Here is a 22,107-nt window from a genome sequence, read left to right as displayed (position 1 = left end):
TAGGTGGGGGCCAGGGAGTCGCCTAGGGCAGTGGGCCACGGATATTTGATGAATTATGGCGAATTTGTATTACTTATTTGATAGGCATCGAGTTACTATAATATGACTTCATGTAGGCCTAGGCTATGCTTTCTAATGTTGAAATCAACTTCCAAAACCAAAACATTTTGAATGAAACAAGAAACAAAGAGTATGCAATGTAACCATCTAATTAAGTGAAATTCTGTATTTTGGAGATTTTGCATGAAATCTGTCAACTACCGCTTTCATGGTCGAGGTTGCTTCACCTATAACGATGTATTCCAACCATCATGAGGCTATCTATATGAGCATTTTTCATAACAGAACGCAAATTATTTTTAATTAGTCTCATTGAATTATTATTATTAATAATAATATTATTATTATTGTTATTGTTATGTGGGGGGATTACTGTCTCTTATACACATCTAGATGTGTATAAGAGACAGGGGTTATAGAATCCATGCAGTATATGTTTACGCTAAAGCCCTAGCATCCGGATCAGCAGAACTGTTAGCCCTAACCGTTAGCATGTGTGTGAGAACGCCCAATTGGTTTACACTAACGGTTAGTGAGCACTATCGGTTAGCAAGTTGAGCGTGTTTCTATCATTAGCCAATCACGTGTATGCATTTTCAATGGCCAGTTATCCCACCGTCTCTCGATACTTTGATTGGAAATTTTCTTGTATGAACATATGGGTGAGCGCGCATGTTATTTTTCAGGATCCTGCTAACCGTTAGCTGGTGTGTGTGAACATAGCCTCAATGCTTTTAGCCCTCTGGACTACATTAGTCCGAGGACAAAATGGTATAGAACGCATGCTATTGTAGTGACATGCCAAAGAATCTATGCTACATACAGTAAATAAAAGAAAAGCCTTCACCTACTCTTCAATTTCTTGGCTTTTCATGGCTTAATAATAAAAAATACACTTTAAATGAGTGTTTTTGATACCGTATATATTATAGATTATAAATATGACCGTTGACATTTCAGTTTGATTTTAAATAATTTTAAAAAGGTTTCAACATTTGATGTGTGGCACTTTCATGAGTTTTAAATTACTATTGAATCTACAAGGAGGCAGAAAATCAATGATGATGATAACGATGATGGTGTTGATTAATATTTGCTTCTAGGTCGGATGAATGTGGTACGTGTAATGTCAACAATATTTCACACTGTGTAGTTTATATATATCCAATAATAATTGCTTATTCACAATGTATAAACAAGATCATAAAAGTCATGTCTTAAATGTCACCCACGCTAACGAATTTGTTATCACATTAATTACTAAGACCGAAAAATGCAGCACAGGCTGAATTTGCTTGATTATACAAAAATAGATCAATTTACACAGAATTCAATTGGTAGTTAAGAAATAATATATAAGTAAATTGTCATGAGGTTTGTTGTGAATGTGTATATATGTTAAAGGCGTCGTGCAGTGGTAGCAAACACATATTTAAAAATGTGTTGCAAGATTCATGATCCAAACGTTGTTATAAAGCATATCCACCATGACTTGACTGACAGTATTAGATATATAAATGACGAGAAATGTGTTTTTCTATTGTACTTAATAAATTTGGCTTCTTTTTTACATACTAAAGAATGAAAATCAATTGATTATTATGAAGTAGGTAATTGGAAAATTTGTGAACCACATCTACAAGTAGCTGATAACATCAAACAAAGGAAGAATAGAACAATTGACCACGCATTATGATAGAGTCTTTTGAAATACTGAATAGAAGAAAAGACGTTAAGGGGAAAGAAGAATATTAACAATGATGAGCGATAATAAAGAATCCTGAAACATGCTCTTGCGTTGGCGCTACCTTGGCTGGGATTTGGGATTGTATTGTGTATTGGGAAGAAAAAAAGACTCACATAATGTCATAAAATTTAAGAGTTTTTTTTTTCTCCTATATAGTTTAATGTAAAGTGCATTGAGGCACTGTGCAATAAGTGATATACAAACACAAAAACCTATTATGCTAAATCACTAGATAAAAAGAGATGCAGAGGAGCAAAAGTAAACTGTCTTGATGGTGGTGTATCTGGCTAAAAACTACTGATAATGATTTAAGAAGATTCAGTAATAAAAAATGTAGTAAACAAAAAAAATATTACAATGGCTACGGTCACACTAGAATTTTCGTAATGTGACCGCATCTGCACCAACTCGCGCCTGGCGTGACATCGATCTCAATCTACCTATCTCGATCCCGGCTCAGCACCCATATTGACCCTGGATTGACCCTGGCGTGATCGAGATTGACATTTCCTCGTCGGCTGTCGACCAATCGCAGTCCATGACGCCTTTGCGTTTAGAAGTTCTTGAATAAAAAACCCGCGAGTTCTTCATGTGTGTTCAATCAAGACGCAATCATTACTTTTCATAAAAGTTAATTCAAATTTTAATTAATAATAATGCGATTGATTTGGAGCGACCAGGAAACTGCTGACCTGGTAGATTTGTGGTGCCAACCCGAGCTGAGAGCCCGGATAGAAAATAAAAAACCAAACAACAAAACGGGAATTTTTGGCGTGCTTGCTGACAGATTAGCCAGTCTCAGACATGAGAAGAGAATGACGGCCCAAATTCAAACAAAAGTGAAGGCATTGCGAGCCCAATACAAGCTGATAAAAGATCAGTTGAAGAAGAGTGGTTTGGGCACGTCTGGTGTAAAATCTTTGATTGCGATCCACCCATCACACGCGCGTATATCGAATCCTGTGAAACAGAGTTGGCCAAACTCTCTATCTACGGCTCTGCTGTTTCGACTTTCATAACTTGGAGGTCAATCCAACTAGTGTGACCGACCCAGAATTTCGAGCCTGGCTTGAAATCCCACCCGCGGTGAGTCAAGCCAGGCTTGAGACGCTAGTGTGACCGTAGCCAATAGCAATTTTGAGATCCTTTGTCCTTGTTTATCAACTATTTTTTTATTCTGTTTAACTTGGTCTTACAGTTAGTATGTTTGTTTTTGATATGTATCTTTGAAATGTATGTTTAATCCTCAGAATATTGAAATAAAAATAACACAACTAATACTACTATTGCAACTTTTTATATTGACAAAAGGCGTAATGCACTTTCCGGCAGTAGAAAGAGAGGACAAACAATTGATACCATATTTATTCTAATAAGAATTATTTATAAAACATTGCTGTTAACATACAAGGCAATGAACAATCTCGCTCCAGAATACATCACCGAACTCCTGACTCCTTACACGCTCTCTCCGATCCGCTTCTAAGAATCTTCTAAAAGTTCCGAAAAGCACTACCATCACATACGGCTCACGGGCATTCACCTCTGCAGCGCCTACCTTATGGAATGCACTTCCAGATGAAATCAGGAACGCCGACTCACTTCAGCTTTTTAAAACACAACTCAAAACTCACCTCTTCACTGAAAGTTTTGCTGAATTCCTTTAACACACATTTTACCACTTTTTTGTTTTTTTTCCCCTTCTTTTAACTGAATAGCTAGACACCGCCATCACTTGAGCACCTGTGAGTCATGCATCGGCGGGCTTTACGCCTTAAATTGCCGATAAACGGTGCGGTGTTGGTTTGGTTCGTTTAGGCGTTTTCTTTTTTCTTTGTTAGTCTAGGTTCATGGTTTTTTTTATTCTCTTGTCCGTTTCCTTCCGTTGTTGTGAAGCGCCTCGAGGTTGGTCTAACGGGAGGCGCTATACAAATCGCAAATTATTATTATTATTATTATTATAATATTTAGTTTCTAAAGAATCTTTTCATGCTATAATTGGCAAGTTATGCATCTGCTGTTGTATGTGAATAGAAAAAATAACTAAAATATAATTATTAGAGAGCAATGACTTACAGGCCAGTAAATCAGAAACAGAAATTTTTAAATCAACTACTATGAATTTCCTTGCAAAGCTCGTTATACTTGAAATCCTGCGGCAATTAACTTGCTACTGTAGTCCTATGCGACATGAACAGACGTAAACGTATTAACGTACAAATTGATTAGTATCTTGTTATTACAGCTATTTGAGATAGATTATTTAGATCTATTTAGCCTTGAGTGTGAGGCATTGAACAACCTTAGAGGCTGTAAAGCAAAATGTTGAGTGTTATTTAAAATATGAATAAATGTGCAGAACATGTTGAATTATTCAATATTCCATCAGCTTCAATGATAAATCAGGCGATTCCCATAAGAAATCCGAGTTAGAATTTTCAATGTAAGCCTACCATATTTGACCTCAATATTTTACTATTCTGAAATTCATAACATTAAAAAAAAAATTAACCCTGTTCTGTAAAACTTTCACTGCTTTTGTTCCAGAACTTTGTTTCCCCTTCTCTTCCCAACACCTCATCTTCAATCATTATTTTTCTTCTAGCATTTTGCTTTGCATTTTCCCCCCCTCCTTTAATTTCACTACACTAACCACCCGCAGCCACCCTTGCCTTGTACTGTACCCTTTTACTATATAGCATCAATCAATTGCGTGTGCTTCTCAAATCTATGGGACCACAAATTCAAACCTTTGACCAATATTGACAGTTTCCAGAAATACCTGGAAACATCCCAGGAAGATTTTTTACAAACTAAAATATTAATCGCTTATAGAGACGTACATTCATACAATACATTGAGGAAAGCATGTCCCAATGGGAAAATCCAAGTACAGTATGTGTAATTTATTATTATTATAATATTTAGTTTCTAAAGAATCTTTTCATGCTATAATTGGCAAGTTATGCATCTGCTGTTGTATGTGAATAGAAAAAATAACTAAAATATAATTATTAGAGAGCAATGACTTACAGGCCAGCAAATCAGAATTTGAAATTTTTCATGTTGTAGCCAACCATTTAAAAAACAGAAGTTTTTAAATCAACTACTATGAATTTCCTTGCAAAGCTCGTTATACTTGAAATCCTGCGGCAATTAACTTGCTACTGTAGTCCTATGCGACATGAACAGACGTAAACGTATTAACGTACAAATTGATTAGTATCTTGTTATTACAGCTATTTGAGATAGATTATTTAGATCTATTTAGCCTTGAGTGTGAGGCATTGAACAACCTTAGAGGCTGTAAAGCAAAATGTTGAGTGTTATTTAAAATATGAATAAATGTGCAGAACATGTTGAATTATTCAATATTCCATCAGCTTCAATGATAAATCAGGCGATTCCCATAAGAAATCCGAGTTAGAATTTTCAATGTAAGCCTACCATATTTGACCTCAATATTTTACTATTCTGAAATTCATAACATTAAAAAAAAAATTAACCCTGTTCTGTAAAACTTTCACTGCTTTTGTTCCAGAACTTTGTTTCCCCTTCTCTTCCCAACACCTCATCTTCAATCATTATTTTTCTTCTAGCATTTTGCTTTGCATTTTCCCCCCCTCCTTTAATTTCACTACACTAACCACCCGCAGCCACCCTTGCCTTGTACTGTACCCTTTTACTATATAGCATCAATCAATTGCGTGTGCTTCTCAAATCTATGGGACCACAAATTCAAACCTTTGACCAATATTGACAGTTTCCAGAAATACCTGGAAACATCCCAGGAAGATTTTTTACAAACTAAAATATTAATCGCTTATAGAAACGTACATTCATACAATACATTGAGGAAAGCATGTCCCAATGGGAAAATCCAAGTACAGTATGTGTAATGTAATTTAGTTAGATTTATATATGAAACAATCTCAAAACACTCGGGCTGTGGACTAGCTTGTACAATAGCTTGCTTCTCCCCTAAGGGTCTCTTCCTGTCTAAGCTACCTGGTAAACCAGTACAGTCTACTGTTGTCTGTCCACAAGAGGGGCTGAATGGACCAGTACCTGTGGCAACTCCCTAATCGTCCCAAGGATGCACTGAAAGTGCACATAAACCAAATTGTGCATACTGGGCCTAAAGTTTATAATCTTTATCCGACAAGACTTGTTCCACAACCAGAACCATAGGTGAGCATGCCGTCCAACCCGCGCCGATATTATGGCTGTACGCTGCGAATGCCTTGCCGCTTGGCCACCCAACTAACCTGGCATCATAATATAGTTCTGTTCATGAAAGATCCTGAGTTCGAACCACAATGAGGACAATGTTTTCTCAAAAAAAAAATATACAATTTTTATCTCTCATCCGTATCTTTTTATCTTTCTCTTACTTTCTCCTTCTTTCCATCTCTAATTTAGCAACATGAATTTATACTCACGGAACATAGTAAAAAATTGTGAGGGGATGAGACCCCATTTTCCCCATGCTGATTTGATATGTTTCTTCTTCATGTATGTTGGCAGGTTAAATGCTGGCTCCGTGCCAAACGAATCGATCACCCGGAACATGCAACTAAAAATACAAAATGAACAATACAAAACTATCAATTTTTTATCTACTTTACTTGATTGTCTACATAGAAAAACTGTGAGTGCAGTAGAGTTGTGTTATTAATATCACTTGCATAATGAAACAAAAACATAAAAAAATAACAGGTTGCAAATATATCAGTTGGGACATGAAAACTACTCCTTTGCAGCATTTTTAACGATGTTAGCAGAAATATAAGCAAACATTGAAAACCAACTGCACCATGAGCAAACAAACTTGAATACCGTAATTAAATATTAAATACTAGGATTGTTCATGAATAATATTGAAATTTTTAAACCACATCAGGGATTTGAATTTTATCAGAGGGGGTGGATTTTTTTTTTTTTTTTTTTGTGGTACGAAAATACTCTAGGATATACTAGAATATACTTTCGTGAGCCGTTGGTCCCGTGTGCATGATGGCCTGTTTGCACGTTACAGAACGTGCTGCACTATTCGAAAAAGAGTATCACTGTGTGGATTTTTATTTTTATTTTATTTTTTTATAGGATACTCATGAGTGTAAAAATTCCCCCATGACTGATAAATATTCCCCACTCCTGGGGGCTTTCCGAATATGCAGTGCTGTCACTGTTCTGCTTACAGCAAATTCATGTAATTTGTAATATTAAAGCAGAAGTTAATTCGACATGAATCTGTATTGAATCTTGACTGTGTAATTCCAACCTACGCAAACACTGTACATCAAAAAACTACTGTAGCTAATGATTAATTATATTTACAGACTGGTATATACTCATTTTGATAGACTATATATTAGAAATAATCAATATAAGTTATAATATAAAACCTATTGAATACACCTAATGGAAAATCATGACTGTATGACCGCTATCTTCCCTAAATTAATTATGTGTGCGAGACGTGAATTATTGAAAATTACTGCAATTATCAACTAATTTAAGGTTCTACAGGTACACAAAAAATATAGAAACAGAATTACTAATGCATTTGTTAATTTGCATGGTAATTAATTAAAACGATACTCATAGTAAAAAATATCTCTAAATTAGCTATAAATTAATTTCATGTGGGTAACTAATTAAAATTATATTCGTAGTAATTATATCTTTAAATCAGCTAAAAAATTAATTGTTCCAACCTGACACGTATCATTTCAAGTTGCTAGATTATTTGAAAATTCGCCGATTTATTTGGCCACAAATTTTATTTAATATTTAACATCAACATGTGGCCCATAATTGATTTATAACTACTGTTTTCATTATCTTTTTATACAGGTAGATAAGCTCATTTCCAAATCCAAGTTGGAGTTCAAATGGTTTGTACATTAATTGCTTTGCTATAGGAAAACTGAGAAAAACCAGACATTATAAGCTATTAGTGAATTGCATCATTAACAATGTGGGTGATAGCTCTGTGTCGATGTCTGATCTTAGATTTAATTGGACAAATCAGAATCAATGCGCACCCATTAAGAGGCTAGATGAAACTAAATAAGGTGACAGTGATTAATATGACCATAGCCTACTGGGGGCAATTTAAGAATATCTCGCAACCAAAGTTCAGGTTGTTCTTAATGCAATGTATTAAATCTTTTCATATTCCAACATCAATATATCATACACCATACCATTTGTTTCAGCTTGGACATAGCGTATACATTAAACGTAAATCTTCCTCCCTTTGATTTGACATACATTTTAATGTTTACTATTGTTTAATGCTTTTTCAGAATATGAAATGAAATATTAATAAAATCGGTGAAGGATTATTGCCAATATGTTATAAAGAGGCATGTGGCGCAGTGGTATGGCTCTTGGTTTTTTATCCAGAGGCAGAGGTTGGTGTCTGAGGTTGGTTAATAGTTTGTGTCTTTTGGAAAGGCACTTTATCTGAACTGCTTCTCTCCAAAAAGGAGTTAAATTGATACCTGGCAGGGTTGTATGCTACAATGCTGAACATGGCTGCTACAACAGATGAACCTAGTGTGTTTTTAAAGCATGTTGAGTAAAGATCATGGGTAATGATGTACTGCGCACATATTAATTATCATTTGTGCAAGAGATGTATTAATTATTATCAAACTAGAATTACTCCGTTTACACTACACATCCCTGAGATACAATTTTTCTCCGGTCTTTCCTCTTTGAATTTTTTTTCTGAAAATTTATAAGTATGTATTGAATCTGATAAAAAAAAATATTGCCGACTTTAAATTCTCCGAGGTTGGCAGTCTCAGCAATTTTTTACTACCTAGGCCTATTATAGTATTTACGATTTTTCAAAACGCTTGAATTTATATCGTAATCTACAATATCATGATTTTGTTAATTTATTTCTATAAATCAATGTATTGTTGGTGATAGAATAGTTGCACTTGTATTATTTGAAGTGTAGTATAATAGTTTTGGATAAGAAAATCGCTGAAGAAATGTTGTTTTAGTGTTATCTTTAGCATGGGAAATATCACTTTCATATAAGCTACAACCGCATCACCACAGGCTCTCTGCTTCAAAACTGCCATTCATGTCCATGCGCATGCCCAGAACCAGAACAATCTATATCTGGGATTTTCCACACCTGTACACTACACTAAGAAGTGAAGTCACGATGCGATCGTGTTTGTGTTTGAACGGCGGTAGGATTAGGCCTACAATATGTTTAATTTGGTTCTTTTTAGATAACAAACAACATTTTAAATATGATAATACTGCACAATGAAGACAAACAATAGATTTAGATAATCATTACGATCTATGCAGCCCACATGGCTTCAATTGGGCGATGTTTTAGGCCTTGTCTTGGCTGGCTAGCGTCACTCCTACCTTGCTTACGAAATGACTAGGTCTAGCTAGGCAAAAAATACAAGACGATTGTACACACATCCTATGTATGCCTATTTAAAATAATTATTGTACAAACAAATCTGTTTTACGAACTATGAAATTTCCTTGGTTTGACGATATACGTCAAAGTTGGTGTCTGCTATAGCCCGTTTAAGTCAAAGTTTTGATTTTTAAGCAGTTTTGAAGCAAAGAAATTAGGCCTAGGTCGGCAAAAAATTGCCGTCCTGTGGCAATTCTGGCTTGGCAATATGGTGAGCAATTGCCATTTGCCGACGTGAAATTCATGGGCTGAATGGTGGTTCATTATAAGAAATTTAAAGGTAATCCAAGAAGCGAGTATGATACAGGCACAGATGTTGTCATTAGAATATCGTGTAATGAGATAACTTTTAAGGAAAAAAAATAAAACATCCTTAATGTTACCACACAATCAATAGTACTGCTTGTAAATTTGGTAGATTACAAACCAAAAGATCAAGACAAATAGGTTTAGGAAATTTATACATCCCAAAGTATCTGTATAAAAGGCAGTTTTAACAGTAAGCTTGCCTGATTTAATCCAAGCAATTTATAATCACCATAACTGTTTCCGCAATCCCATCCAATCTTGTACAACCCACCGTTGCGTTCATTATAACCAATCTATTAAATCCTGCCATTTGATTGGTTGATTAAATGTCACAATTCAACAAAAAAGTAAGATTTGTCATTAATATTGTGTCCAGTTTTTGTCTGTGCCAGAAAGGTAAGAAAATGTAGGTAAAATTTACCATGCAAGATGCATTATATACAATGATCAATGTATGTTTTCTATTCGTACAATGAGACTTTTTTCATTCAGTGAAAAATGAAATCTTTCATTTTAACTTGGCTACACTCTGATGAATTAAAAATTCCATTATTTACCTTATAAAAACATTTTATCCCATTCCACTTGTAAAAATTCATTATCCATTAGTTTACTATTTACCTCCACTAAAGGAGGTTATGTATTCACCCCTGGGGGGGGGGGAGGGCTCACATGTATACCAACCTTACGGGGCAGGGCTCGCAGAATTGGGTGCCCGACGTCCCGCGGCAACCAAAAATTTACGTCGGGCAACACAAATTTAAAAGGGTAGGTCCCGACGGGCAACCTCTAAAATATCCGAATGTTTTGCAGCGACTGAAATACAGACTATACTCTACACAATTAGTCACATAAGAACGAATGGCCAAGCCACCGAGATTGTGTTCATGTGTGTGTAATAAACTGTGTGAAAATTCGGTAGTATGGAATGCTATCTCTCGATCGTGGCAGACAGCCAAAGATAGAGACGTACGACCGCCAACAACAAAATGCAGCACTACATGTGTTTGTGTACAATCGAGCGTATGGCAACTCGTTGGAATGAGTTTCCCATGCCTGTCTAGAGCTGGCGGCATCCTTTGTACGCAAACCCAACTAGTCTAGCGCAAAAGCAGTTCTCTTGCTTCAACCATGGAGGAGATACCAACTCGTTGTACTGGTTGAAGTAACAGATGTAAACCGAGTTGGGAATTATTAAGCTATGGTGGTAATTCAATAAAATCGGAATTCATTAAATTATTTACATTCATGCTTTTCTTGTGTGTTTTGTTATGTATGAATTTTATAAGCAATTAAATCGATTGGTTGTTTGTAATAAAGAATGCTGAATTATGTTGTCTCCGTTTTTTAATATGATTATAATAATAATAACTGATGTAATAACAGTAATAGTAGTAGCAATAATAACAATAATAATAATAATAATAATAATATACATCAATAAAATACATTAGTAATAATAATAATAACAATAACAACAACAGTAATAATAATAATAAATAATAATGTTCCATAGATTTATAATAATTTTACATTTAATTTGCATTCAATGTTACTTTGGAACACGTTCGAATAATGCATACAATAATAAGTAATAATAATATAAATATGATTAAATAATTTAACTGTACAGTTTACAGTGCAAGGATCACCCGAGGATCATACGGTAGGTATTAATTGTTTATATGATGTACAATATATTATACAGTAGGGCCCTTAGATTTAGCTGCATATGATTCCATTAAATCAGCATATAGCCTACGGACGATAGAAAAGCAAAACCCCGAGTATCAAAAACATTTTAGATTTCCTCCCTGGATGAATAATTTACCAACGATCTACGTAGACTTGAAATCTATGCCTTGATTTAACCTACTGAGCACTGCTCTCAAAGTACACATGCTCCAGCTAACTTGTTTTCTTTGTTACACGCATGCGTAGTACTTCATTCATGCACCAAGCACTGGTCATGATCTCATCACAGTCGTAAGTTGTTGTAAATTGTTACTAACTTTAGGCGTACATTTCAATCATCACACCCCGCTGTAGGCAATAAATCGAAGGTCCATTAGTGTACAGTATTAATTAAGTACTTAAAATAATTATTGAATATTCTATTAATCTGCCTTTGTGGAAATTCCCATCTCAATCCCAATCGTAGGCCTATTAATTTGACACTGACATTAAAATCCGCTTGATGATTGTTTACAATTTGACTGCGGTGTACCGCGAAGAAAACTTCACACTTCTTCTCCAAAACCCTATCTGGATGAAATGAATGCTTATCTTCGAAGATGCCGAAAGTTTTTGTAGGCACCGCTGATACTGCTAAACAGGAGATAAACTCTGCATATTTTCTTGGTCTAGGCCTAGTCACTTTTATTTTGATTTTCATTGCGAATGCTTCACACTACTGTCCTTTCTATGATAACATGAGTTTCTAAAATGTTTTAAGCCGTCGTCAACTTACGATACCGACGATGCTGCTGCTGGGTAAAATAAATATTAAATATTTAATTAATTTGCCTTTGTGGCAAGGCCCATCTCGATCCCGATCGTATAAATTTGACACTGACATTAAACTACACTTGGTGATTGTTTACAATTTTACTTTGCGGTGTACCGCGAAGAAAACTTGTCACACTTCCATACTCCAAAAACCTATCTGCAGAAAATGCTTATCTCTAAATATGCCGAAAGTTTTTGGCTTCATTCTTGGGTCTTAATCCAATGTTGATTCTCCCAGCTACTTTTGTAGAATATATGATACTTTAACTTCACCTGGATTTGCTTTATTTAAATAGTCACTGTGTTTCTCTTTTTTCAATGTTCATATAAGAAATAATCAATAAGTTATTAAAGTACAGTACATTTATACATATGATTTGTTCAGACTTTTTCTTTTGTGTATTTGCAATTCTTTGAGTTAATTGAATAATGTCATAAAATAATTCAAAGTAGGGGGTGGGCAAGTAAAAAATTGTGAGGGCAACCAAATTTGAGATATTGGTTGCCCGAAGGGCAACCTAATATTTCATAATTCTGCGAGCACTGCGGGGGCGTGCAGCAGCCACTCCAAGACATGAGACACTTGTGCAACCTATTTTACTGAAAATTATTATGGGCCTTGAACTACCATTTACCAAAATCCGATGTCAGTTGAACTACTATTACGGCCATGTATAACCTACCAAATTAAACTTGTATACTGTTCTCGATGGAGAATAAGACCACGGTTCTGTCTACTCACGATCAATACTGTTCGTGGCTATGTACCAACGGTAGGTTTAGCATGGAGGTTAGCAGAAAATCTTTGATAGTAACATCATCTGAAAAATTATGAGACTTTGATATGGGACGGGGGCAGGGACTTTAACTACCAAATTTACCTGGTATTTCCCACACTTGTGCTACCAAGTCCTCGCAAATATACCCTATACATGCTGAAACTCTTCCATAAATTTACAGGCTTGTGCTACAATCCCTCAAAAACACCTGTAAATGCGGCACCTACCTGTCTAGAAATATTGAAGAGTGAGCCCCCCGGGTATTCACCACTGTATTCACCACATAATCAAAGAATGACTCCATTCAATTTTCGGAAGAAAAGGTCAAATGACTAGGTGAGGGTCACGGAAATTCAATTTTTACCCTCATGCATAAAAGAAAATAATAGAATCAACCCTCATATTCAGGCTGTACTCAACAAAATGATGTACCTGAATACGACAGGAGATTCCATTATTTTCTTTAGGGTATGCTGTAGCACTCTAAGAAAATAATGTGCCTGAATATGCTGGGCAATTCCATTATTTCCTTGAGGGTGTCCAGCAGTTTTGACCATCCATACACAATCTGTGTGGGAAGTTATGTACTCTATAGAGTGACTCACCTAAACTGCTGCCAGATTTCACCTGCAGTTTTCTTAAACTGCTTTAACCCGACGATATCGATGTAGATGATCTGAAATGGAGCTGAACCTTTCATAGGACAACTTTGTCTCATTTTACCAACTTGCTTCAGAAAACTACAAGACAAAAAGAAATATAAAAAAAAATAACATTAAAACAGGTAAATTAAAAAAAATGGTAAAAGTACATTCATTTTTTGTTACATATTTTCATTGTTTCATTTGGGAATATACTAAACACTTCTGAATTACCTGTGAAAATTTCAGGTGGTTTCGGATATAGCACCAACTATCTTTAAGCACAAAACTTAGAATTTAGTAATTTTCCATGGTAAAACAATGTTAACTAACAGATTTCGCGGCAAAACAACGTATCTACAATGAAGATTAATTAAAAAAATTATTTTCAGCTGTCAATAATTTTAACGACGACGTATGCACAATCTAGATAATGCATATGATTGCCCCAGACGTGATAAATTTGAAAAATATTCGCACTTGCAACAATACCGCGTCTGACATGTTTCTGAGGTAAAACAACGTATCTGCGAATATCGTTAATAACTTTGCAATAAACCACGGGTTGTAATTAAAAGGTTACATATAGTCACAATGTATATGGATATACAGTCATACAAAATTTTAGAAGGGTACAACAATTTATTGCCAAGCTGCAAACATGCAAACTTTAAAACTCTATTTTTCTCGAAAAGCAAAAATTTCATATTACGTTGTTTTACCACGGAACGGCCGCCCTATTTCATTGTATCAGGGATAATCTTTATGGCAGAAAAATTTAGCCATTACAAAAATCCAAAGCTTCAAGAAAGAATCATCCTATTCTAACCCCACATGCATGGGCCCAACACCCAGCCTAGAGTCAGCAGGGCCAGATTAACATACAGTAGGGGCTTTTGTGGCACGAATTCCAGATCCAAGGGCCCCAATGGGAAAAAATAGGCCCCAAAACCCCAGGTAAAATCACTGAAAATCTGGTTTTATGTTTTAGCCACAGAGTATTTAGGCTCACTTGCAATTATAGCCACAGGCCCCACAGTCCTTTAAGCTGGCCCTGACAGTAAGTATGCTTGCTCCACTCACTGGTTTATGCCCCCCCCCCCCACTCAACAAGCTATGTCCACCACTAGTTGGTCTGACAGCAGCAGATTCCAAGAGGTCCTATTAATATGGAAAAAACATTTTACCTCATAATGACAAAATGCTACAATACATTTTACTTGTCCTAGAGTTCTATTGCTATTCCTATTTATAGTGCGAACTTTTCTAACTATGGAACACATAACACTTAAATTCTAAGCAGCTGATATGACAGCACCATAATCTTTCCCATCAAATCTTAATTATGACTGGTACTGTATATACTCATCTGATAAAGACTGTATATTAAAGCTAATCAATATAGGAAATAATATAAAACCTAATGAATATGGATATACTGTAATTCCTAATGGAAATATCATGACTGTATGCACTACTGCAGTGGATTTGTGCGCTTTATAAATCTTATTATTATTTATTATTATTATGACCGCTATCTTCCCTAAATTAATTATGTGTGCAAGACGTGAATTATTGAAAATATTTGAATTAATTCAATTATCAACTACAGTACTTTAAGAATCTACATAAAGAACATAGAAACAGAATTACTAATGCATTTGTTAATTTGCAGGGAAACTAATAGGATATTCGTAGTAAAAAATATCTTTAAATCAGCTAAAAAATAAATTGTTTTGACCTGACGTGTATCATTTGGAAGTTGACATATTATTTGAAAAATCAATGATTCATTTGACCACAAATTTTATTTAATATTTTTACCATCAACCTGTACTGGCCAATAGTTTTGATTTATAATTTTTATTTATATGGTATAATCTTTTTTTTATACGGTTAGAGTCCAAGTTAGAGTGGAAATTGTTTGTACATATACTGTAATTGATTTACTAAAGGAAAATTGAGAATGTTTTCTGAGAAAATTCAAATATGATTATAAAAAAAACAGACATTAAGCCATTAGTGAATTTTCCCCCAAGTTGGTCTGACAGCAGCTGATTCAAAGAGGTACATTAATATGGCAAAAGCATTTCACCTCATGACAAAATGCTATACATGTTACTTGTCCTAGAGTTTTATAGCTGTTCTTATTTATAATGCGGAAGTTTTCTACATAACTTTCCAAAGAATCATATCATTATGGAACACAAAACACTTAAATTCTAAGCAGCTAATAATATAACTGCACAATAATCTTCACATCAAATCTTCAACTCTTTCTTCCATTAAAAGTATAAAAAACACTGCACAATTTGCACATAAATTATGTGATATCTGCTTCATAAACCACAAATCACATTAAAGTAGGCTTAGCAGGAAGCGAAGAAAAAAAACGAACATGAGGCCGGATTTCCCATGGAAAGCAAAAAAAAAACACCTCATTTGAATTTCATCTTAAATCCATGATTGTCTTTGAAATCAGATCAATATTACCAAGAATAAACTATTGGCTTAAATTTCAATTTCACATTACATTGAGAAAATATCTTATGATGAAAATTTTTGTTTCATTTCCGTTACGGTAAACATATACTTCATTATTTCATTAGTATGTGCATTGGCCCAACGCAGCATTGAAATGGAATACTTGAATGTGCTCGAAGCATTAAATAAAACATGGAAACAGGCCAACACCCACACAACACAGCCCTAAGATTTTGATATGAAGTATGATTAGTTTTCGATATCAATGGCTGTATTAAACTGGTCATTCTTCAAAATGGCTGCATAGTTACCATGATACACGCTGTGTAATCAAGGCTGCTTCGGATTGTGTCAGTATGGGTTTTTCGTAAAAAAAAATGTCTTCATCCAGTTTTTGAATTCTGTTAGCCTACAATTATTTTTTAAATTCAATGTGGGTTTTTATTTTCTGAAATTTAATCTAAATTATATTAACACAAACGTTGCTAAACTGACCAATCGGTATTTTTTTTGGTCATGTGCATAACTTAATGCTGATTAACGCATTCTGGTTATGTTCATTTTCGTTGTCAACGAATTCTATTTTATGAACCAGTCAAATGAAAATAATACTCAACAAAAATTCGTACTCAACAAAATGAACCAGTCGAATAAGCCCAATTTCAGGAATTATGTCAAACACATACACAAGATTTTATTTCTGCTCTACCATATTTTGGTGTCTAATGTTTTAAAAATTAAAATTCACCAGCAAGAATTCACATAATAGTGATAAAATATGTATGACTTTTCAGATGAATACATAGGCTAAATATTAAATTCTTTTTAATAAACTAAAACCTACAGAAAGACACTTGATAGTTAATATATTTTATGCAAGTCTAGATTATTTGTTAATATGTATACATGCATATCAACTATTATAAATCTAAACTCTAGGCATTTCTGCAGGCACTGATTATCTATGGGTTGTACATTGTTACTATAAAATAATACTATATCTATATTAGAATATGAATATATTCTAAAAACCTACTCCTACACAAATAGTCATTCATTATATATTCATTTTTTTTTTGGAAATTTTGAATAATATAAATAACAAATCACACACTACTACTATGCTTCTATTTCAAGTGTTAATTTCAACAAGCAGGTGTGCACAAAACAACAAAGATTTCAGGCAATAAAAAAAAACCAAAAAAAAAACACCAACTATGTTTAGTCCAAGCCTGACTGACCGAAAATCTCTAGCATCTATAGTATGGTTGAATAATTTATTGGTAGCCTAGGCCAGTGCTCCAAGTACCCAATCAGTCTCTAGAAATGTTTGTTATGACGTTATTATTGTTTATAAAGCTAGTACGTAGTTAACTATGCATGAATGATATTGGCAACAGTTAAAGAGCTAGAGAAAAAAACAAGTTGGCATGGAAACCAATATAGATAAGAAATGGCACTTCCAAGGACAGGTACCATGCAAGCTGCAGCTGAAGAGGCCAAAATGAAAAAGCTAATAAACGTCGTTGGGCTTTAAAGAATCCATGCCATGCACAAAGAAGGTTCTCAATGAGAAGATGCTTCAGTGGCGGATACAGAAGTGGCACTATCAGACTCGGATTTAAATAAAATTTTTTTAAATTTAATTTTGAAAAATTTAATAAGCCTGGGCCAGCTCTCCCTAGACTGTTGAGGCGACCGAAGTGGGATGGTGTCATTCTGTGCAATTCACGTCACCCCGCTGTAGTTCCGAAGTAAACCAGACACACACACACATACTTTGCAGGTAGTATTGCACAGATCAATTATATATACACAGATACACCATACAGACAGGCCTAAGATACACTAGTCGCAGTGTATAGTTTAATACACACCTGGTAAAAAAAATGTCTAAATCTTGACAAAATTAAACTACGGTAATAATTAAACGTCGGTAATAATTAAACGTCATTGTGTTTTGCAAAACACAACCATTTTTCCCCTTTATTTTGGATGCACTATCACTTAATACTGTAGGACGATATTTTATAGTTTTATCCTCAGAGCTTAAAAAACTGTTCAACGTGATGGGAAGACATTAAACTAACGAGGAATGCCTTCATTATCGACGATTACTCTGCGACATGTACTTAAAGCAAAATGGAGTTGCTAAATGTGAACTTCGTTTTAACTGAAGGTGCGCCTGGGGAAATAACGAATTAGCATTTGAATTTGTGTAACCAGTTTTTGAATAACACAGTCAAGATTAACATAGACAACAATATCATCCACCAATTGTATGAATTCCAATTACTGTAACTGAATGATAGACTTTAAGGGAGAGTTTGAAATTTATTTTTTTTTATATTTAAGGATTTTTTTCTTTTGTTTCACCGCTTTTACTGACAAGGCACAAATGTCAATCACTTTCTTTACTCTCTTTTCCCCCCTCTTTCTTTTTATTCCTTTTTGATAATATATGCATGTTTGAGTGGCATTGTTCTTGTCATCCAATTTCAGAGTCCTTTGTTCAATCAAAACTATTAGAATCATCTATGCTTTATTGTGGTGAGGCACTTACTTGCTTTAAAAAAAAACAAAAAAAAACAAAGGATATAAATATACATTCAGTATTACCTGAATAATAGCATTATATCAATGAATATGTCTTTATATATGTGGTTAATTCAGTGAAGAACTGGTGTGGCCAAGTGAAAATGGTTTGGTTTCCTAAACCTCGAGGTCAGGGTTTCAATCCTTTGCTGTGTATTTCGCTTGTGTCCTTGAGAAAAGGCACTTTATCTACATTGCTTCAGTCTACCCAGCTGTAAGTTGCTGGGAGTAACCAGTGTCTCATCAGTAACTACAGTAACATCCCACCAATGGGGAGCATCACATTTTCATCCGATTCATGCTACCTGAAATTGAAGATAAGTTTCATATCTCTCTAGAGTATACTCAGGGCCTAGGCTTAGCAGGTCCGATAGCCTCGGCCTCGCATATCGTTAGTGTTTCCTTTGTGGTTAATTCAATCATTAAGACTGTTCTTACCACCTTTACGACTGGTTACAAATAAATTTGAAAGAAATTCATTTACAGAACCGTTTTTGTGAAATTTTATTGGTTTTTAAATTTGGCTAAAGCATTTTCAATTTGAAGAAAAAAATTAAAAACCATTTTGGTGAAAGAAAATTTGACGCTAGCATGAGCGTAGTGGGTTGAACACCCATTGTTGTATGCAATATGATTGGCCAAACCTGATAAAAAACTATGACCTCAAAAATGCGATTGCCTCCCTCAATCGTTGTTATTCTGTTGAGTGACAGTGACAAATAACATTAAATTTATTCAATAACATTCCTGCTAATGAATTTATTCAATAACATTCATGCTATTGAATTTATTCAATAACATTTAAGCGGGCTGCCGAGCCGTAATAATAATGAAAGCATATTACAATAAAATTGCCTCAATGCCCTTTACATGAACAAAAAGAAAAATAACGTTGAACTAGATCAGCCATAATGATCTATAAAATCATATCTACAAGTCATGTGCCTTCAGAATATGTAACAAAAATTGAGGGTCACCATGCATCCGAAGGTATGTCAATACAAACATGCGCATGGATTCATGTTTAAAGCGCCCGTACAGCATTGTTATTGGCCCTAAGATGACTGAAGAAGAATGGAAATTTGTGAATACAGTGTCAAGAACCCTAAATATGTGAATAAAAAATTTAATTTTCAGCTTCCATACTTGCTATGTGCGTGAAAAATTGTGCAAAAACGCTTAAGGCCTGTTTATACATACAACGATAACAATAACTATAAAAAGCAGAAAAGCAATATTTTGACAAATCAATTCAGGTATGTCATAATCATGGGAAAACGATAAAATTGTTACTACTACGATTTTTATTGTTTTTTCACGATTATGACATCATCTGAATTGTTAAGAGGATCAAACGATGTATTAAGGGAGATATTGAACGGGACTTGATGAAACTTAATAATGAAACTATACCATAATCTTATGGAGCAGAAATTATGTGCAATAATGAAAGATGAAACACACACATTGCATTTACAATTAAATTTTAACAAGTGGTTTCAAAGTGCCAAAATCAAATACTTGCCGATACAGAAATTCATATATTCCAGATGCAATATTCAATTTTAATTTTATAGCAAAACCAGTGGCGTATCTAGAAGTCTTGAAATAGGGGTGCTGATGGGGTGTGCAAAGGTGGAGTGGGGCGCTAATTCGAAAAATTAGGTGATTTTTAAATGTGTGTGTGTGTGTGAAACTACTTGACTGTTATTTTTTTGGGGGGGGGGGCCGCGCCTGGGCGATGTAACTTTTGCGGGGCTGTCTCTTATACACATCTAGATGTGTATAAGAGACAGAGCATGAGCGTAGTGGGGTGAACACCCACTGTTGTATGCAATATGATTGGTCAAACCTGATAAAAAACTATGACCTCAAAAATGCGATTGCCTCCCTCAATCGTTATTATTCTGTTGAGTGACAGTGACAAATAACATTGAATTTATTCAATAACATTCCTGCTATTGAATTTATTCAATAACATTTAAGCGGGCTGCCGAGCCGTAATAATAATGAAAGCATATTACAATAAAATTGCCTCTATGCCCTTTACATGAACAAAAAGAAAAATAACGTTGAACTAGATCAGCCATAATGATCTATAAAATCATATCTACAACAAGTCATGTGCCTTCAGAATATGTAACAAAAATTGAGGGTCACCATGCATCCGAAGGTATGTCAATACAAACATGCGCATGGATTCATGTTTAAAGCGCGCGTACAGCATTGTTATTGGCTCTAAGATGACTGAAGAAGAATGGAAATTTGTGAATACAGTGTCAAGAACCCTAAATATGTGAATAAAAAATTTAATTTTCTGCTTCCATACTTGCTATGTGCGTGAAAAATCGTGCAAAATTGCTTAAGGCCTGTTTATACATACAACGATAACAATAACTATAAAAAGCAGAAAAGCAATATTTTGACAAATCAATTCGCGTCAACGCACACCCCCTAGATACGCCACTGATCAAAACCTTAAGTTTTTATAGTTTTAATCTTTGCTAAAGTGGCTGGTCTGTCTCCAAGGTACACATAATACATTTTAAACAATTTTAAAGTGATTTTTATTATTACTTATTTTACAACCATTTACTATTTTAACTTGTTAATATTTCTCGTCATTGCCAAGTTGTTTTGACTTGTGATTTTTCATGTAATTTTATCCTTTTTAGCCAAGATTGTTGCAAAGGAAAAACAAATTTCCAATCTTGAAATGGGACAATTAAGTGTTCTTGAATCTTGACTTTTATTTTTGCCAATTAGCGTACCTCACCGCCATGATAAAATGGATATTTCAGAAAAAAATTTTTTCTTTATTTTTATCACGTCTGCCGCTGCCTTGAAATCTTCAAAAATAAGATATATATTTCTTCCTAATTATATAAATTTACAGTATTTATAATCTCATTATACTTCACGCTGTTTACATCCACCAATAAAATTAAATTTTCATTTTCTCCTCCATCTGAATGTTTTTTGGCAAAACTATTTGATAAATAAGAAAACAAAGTTTCATTTTTATTTATTTTCTGCCATCCTCTGATGATCTTTAAAAAAATAGGTTCGCAAAATAAGGTATAAAACATGTCTCTCGTAAGTGTTCAGCAATTTAACAGTTGGCATATAAAGAAATATTAACATGGGGGTGCTGACAGGGGCACAGAGGTACCTAGATGCCTGTACTAAAGATGAAAATAAAATCATCTACACAATTCAAAAAACAAAGTTCACTAAATCAAGGTAAAGAAAAGTATCACCTAAACATTATTTACGAGACATGACTGATAGGTTTATAGCGGCATAATTTCTTGAGATATCTGTGGGAGCATATGCGTCAGCGTGATGATCCCTTATTTATCATTTAGTTGTCACCAATTATGGCAGGAGAGTACTATAATAAGCAGAAGAAAAACGAAAAAGAGCGAAACATATCACCATGGGAGAGTGTAACAGATATACACACTGTCAATTCAGTCTGCATGCATCTTGTTAATGCCTCAATTATTTACAATA

General features: G+C 34.5%; 1 protein-coding gene across 2 annotated transcripts in view; it reads right to left on the bottom strand.

Moving 5' to 3' along the window:
• Positions 1–22,107, bottom strand: part of LOC117109570 (alpha-1,6-mannosylglycoprotein 6-beta-N-acetylglucosaminyltransferase A-like) — an 83,283-nt gene that overhangs the window by 13,290 nt on the left and 47,886 nt on the right. For both annotated transcript variants that reach the window (XM_033251937.1, XM_033251938.1), the window contains exons 9-10: positions 13,477–13,611; positions 6,250–6,383 (exon numbers count right to left, since the gene is read on the bottom strand). In XM_033251937.1, the coding sequence (XP_033107828.1) occupies positions 6,250–6,383; positions 13,477–13,611 (269 nt within the window). The remainder of the gene's footprint in view (positions 1–6,249; positions 6,384–13,476; positions 13,612–22,107) is intronic.

Source organism: Anneissia japonica, unplaced genomic scaffold (genome assembly GCF_011630105.1).
Source record: "Anneissia japonica isolate Jap-2015-1 unplaced genomic scaffold, ASM1163010v1 scaffold287829_len2072220_cov186, whole genome shotgun sequence".
Lineage (NCBI taxonomy): Eukaryota > Metazoa > Echinodermata > Crinoidea > Comatulida > Comatulidae > Anneissia > Anneissia japonica.
The sequence above is the reverse complement of the archived record's forward strand: the minus strand, read 5'-3'. Positions and strand labels throughout refer to the sequence as shown.